This window comes from Durio zibethinus, chromosome 2, assembly GCF_047325235.1.
Source record: "Durio zibethinus cultivar Kanyao isolate XHJ-2024 chromosome 2, ASM4732523v1, whole genome shotgun sequence".
In the NCBI taxonomy this organism is placed as follows: Eukaryota; Viridiplantae; Streptophyta; class Magnoliopsida; order Malvales; family Malvaceae; genus Durio; species Durio zibethinus.
Genome location: NC_143163.1, coordinates 14,959,801 through 14,963,280, shown reverse-complemented (window position 1 = coordinate 14,963,280; position 3,480 = coordinate 14,959,801). Strand labels below are relative to the sequence as shown.

General features: G+C 30.9%; 1 protein-coding gene across 1 annotated transcript; it reads right to left on the bottom strand.

Moving 5' to 3' along the window:
* Positions 1-411: 411 nt before the first annotated feature.
* LOC111308480 (protein NETWORKED 3A-like) lies at positions 412-1,955 on the bottom strand. The gene is made up of 2 exons (XM_022906808.2): positions 1,630-1,955; positions 412-1,419 (listed from the first exon to the last, which is right to left on the bottom strand). The coding sequence occupies exons 1-2, from the start codon at positions 1,658-1,660 to the stop codon at positions 674-676; spliced, it is 777 nt and encodes a 258-aa protein (XP_022762543.2). The 5' UTR covers positions 1,661-1,955; the 3' UTR covers positions 412-673.
* Between the last annotated feature and the right edge of the window lie 1,525 nt (positions 1,956-3,480).

Genomic DNA, 3,480 nt, shown 5'->3' with positions numbered 1-3,480 from the left:
TATAAAACTTTTTAATTTTACACTTATGTAAGTGAATCTTTCTCTATATGAATATAAATAAAGAATACAAGATTAATTTGTTTAACTACTTCAACTGCTACATCAAGATTTATCTGTCACACTTTCCTAACTTTGAGGATCATGTCACAAATTGATAACATTTAAATCTTCCAAAAAGATATACTGGAACTAAAAAAAAAAAAACGACTTCAAAAATGCAAAATTAACTTTTGAAAACTGACAGCAAAAATACAACCGCACTTAACAAAAATTTTTAAAGTATGAAAAATATATATGTAGCATATTGTAGAATTTGTTTGACTATTAGTACGTAGCTTGAGTTTTACATCTTTTATTGTTGTATTCCCCCTTCCCCCTCTCCCCCCCCCCACGTCCCCCAAATTTATTGTGTGGACACATCTAGTAGTGGCATTTGGCTAATGCTCAAAGAAATACAGTAATACTGCCACAATTTATTGTGTGGACACATCATCTTCCTCTCTTTATATATAGTAACACACCAAAAAAAAATTTTTTCTCCTTCTTAAAAGAACTCAGACAAGTTTAAATTAACGATCATACTATATAACTGAAATGGAGAAGAAACTATTAAAACAACTGGATAGATAGGTGCTGATTGGTTTTAAATCCTGGAGAAACCAACCTTAGTATTTCATTTCAGAAACCTCCCAAGGAATAGTCTCTTTAGTCTTGATAATTGAGACTGACTTTTCTTCAAAACTTTATGGCTTACCAAAGAGCTCCTGCTCTTCACAGACCAGTTCTCATCCCCCTGCGTCACCATGTTCAGCTTGGTACAAAGATCTCTAATTGTTTCTCTCTTCTCATCATTTCTCCTTATCAACTCAGCCTGGTGGCTTAAGTTGTCTTCGACCAGTTCGGAGACCTTGAACCTTAGTTCATTCCACAGCTTCTCATTTTCCAACATGGCCGCTTGAGAACCATCACTTGTAGTGCGATGGAATCCAATGCCATTAATCATATCCTGTTTATCTTGGTTTTTACCGTATGGGTCCATCCTTGAGCTCTTGCTAGAGTCAGCTGGTGTAAACTCATCAGCTTGCCCATTTGAGTAATCATCGTCGAATTCAGTGTCATGATCAGGATCTTCAGCGGTACTGGATTTGGAATGGGAATTAGATTGTACTCCATTCAATTCCTTATTACCTTCAACAAACTTTTGCACTCCTTGGATTTGGCTTCGATGAGAATCATCGTTTACTTCGGATCTCAGCTGGTCATACTTCTCAGCTAAGGAGCGATAGGATTTGCGCAAGTCTTCAAGCATTTGGATGAGCTCGGGTCTCTTTTGATAGTACATTTCAGCCCTCTTGGCGAATGAATCTCCATCATCTTGCACGATAATGCTGAGAATGGCATTTATCTTCATATCCAAATCTACATAAACAATTTAAAAACATGTGTTATAATCGTAACAAGTGATACGCCATGAATGAAAGTATTCTACAGCAATAAACTTGAAATCAAACTGAAACTCGATCCATAGTAGTAATGCATCATGAGAACCAATTTTGCCATCCAAACTGATAACCTCGCTCGCGTTCAAGTAAAACTTAATTTGAATGGCAAAGAAAACTAGTGTATTACCATTGGATGCAGTGACATTAATGAACTCCATTGAATATATCGCCGCTCACAACTCAACAATATATCTTGAATATGAGTTGAGCCCCAAATAAAAGAAAAAGAAACTATGAGGAAAAGGGGCAACCCCACAGAATTGAAGACAAATTGATTTCAAATGCGTATGACTAAAGTAAAATTTTTATTTTGCCTTCTAGTGTGAGCGAAGGACTATTATTGAGCTTGTGTCTCCTTGAAGCAAATGCAACACCTATCCAGCAGTTGAAAGTAGCAGCAGCTAGACTTGTTGACATATGTATGGGCCCAAGACTAACCGTTTTTCTATTAATTTTGACAATGAGTTGGTTCCCGTTTAACAAAGAAACTCCAGTTAGCATAGCAATCCTCAGACATCTAACCATTATGGAAGGATTGCCTCAGATCAACAAACAAGATTAATACCCTAATTTCATGAGAAACAAACATAAAAATAATAATAATAATAAGAGGAGTTGCAATAACAAAGATGGGGTGCAGCAGGATTACAACATTGTATATATATTTAGTCGATGGAGAATACTTGAAAAAGTAGTTTGAAGCCATTGAGATTGCTGATAGTGAAGGAGAACTTGGATGTCCATCCGAGAAGAAAAAGCAGCAGGATGCTGGTCTTCTTGCTATTCTTTATCCATGTACAGGAAGCTATTCTATTACTACCGAAATTTTCAAATCCTATAAGCTAATGAAGATAAAACGTTGGTTAAAGCTAAAAAATAATTAATTCTATTTTTTTCACGAAGTTAATTTAATAGAAGTTGATTTGGGAATGTCTACATGTTAAGCGAAAATTTGAACTTGTAATTTTCATACTGATCTCCTTTTAGGATTCAATGTGTAATTATCAAATAACACCTTACGTGCGTAATTTAGAATTTGAAAAGTCTTTAGGATCTTCATTCACGATCATATATAAGATATCTGCATAATTCTTTTGATGATAAAAAGGATATATAATTCTTTAAAATTTCTTGTAAGCTGGCGAAAAAATAACTACAGTGGTGACATATCAAATACACCTTTAGGTAATATTTGATACAAAGTTATTACTCTAAAAATTATGGTGATTATCATTGAATTTGATAAACACTTAATTACCAAATCGCTAAATTAGAGAGTGATGTAATTCTCATACAAAACGATAAGAAACTTTTTTCATTAAATTAAAGTGATATGTTAAATTAATAATAATTAATTTTATCCATTTAATATGTGAATTAAAAATGTATTGCACCTTGAAATTGTAATTATTTTATATTATAAAATTGTATATATTCAGCTTAATACTCATTGTAACAAGTTCAAAAATAATTTTTATTTTTTTATTTTTTTAATGTTTTATGTATAATATAATTTTTTTGTTTTCTTTTATTATGAATTTAATAGAATGATTTTATTTTTTAATTCAATTTTTTTTTGCATAATTTATATTATAAAAATCAATTTACCTATCAATAAATATATTTATTAATTTAATAATTTAATTATATTTTGTTATAAATAAATAAAAATTATTAATATCTTACAAATTATTATCTTTAAACAACCTTAAAATCATTAATTTGTGTAACTATTATAACATGCATGGTTATTTTTGTACTTTTAAACAAAATTAATTTTAATTTTTAATAATACCAAATACGGTAATATTTAATTCCTAAAAATTAATGATTGTTAATTAAAGGAAATGATTTCAAATTACGAGTGTTATGATCACCATGATAATAAGATCACTTCAATTATTACATTATCGTGGTGATATTACAAAAGATACCAAATGCTAGCTTACTACTTTTTAATGTAACACATAAAAATAGT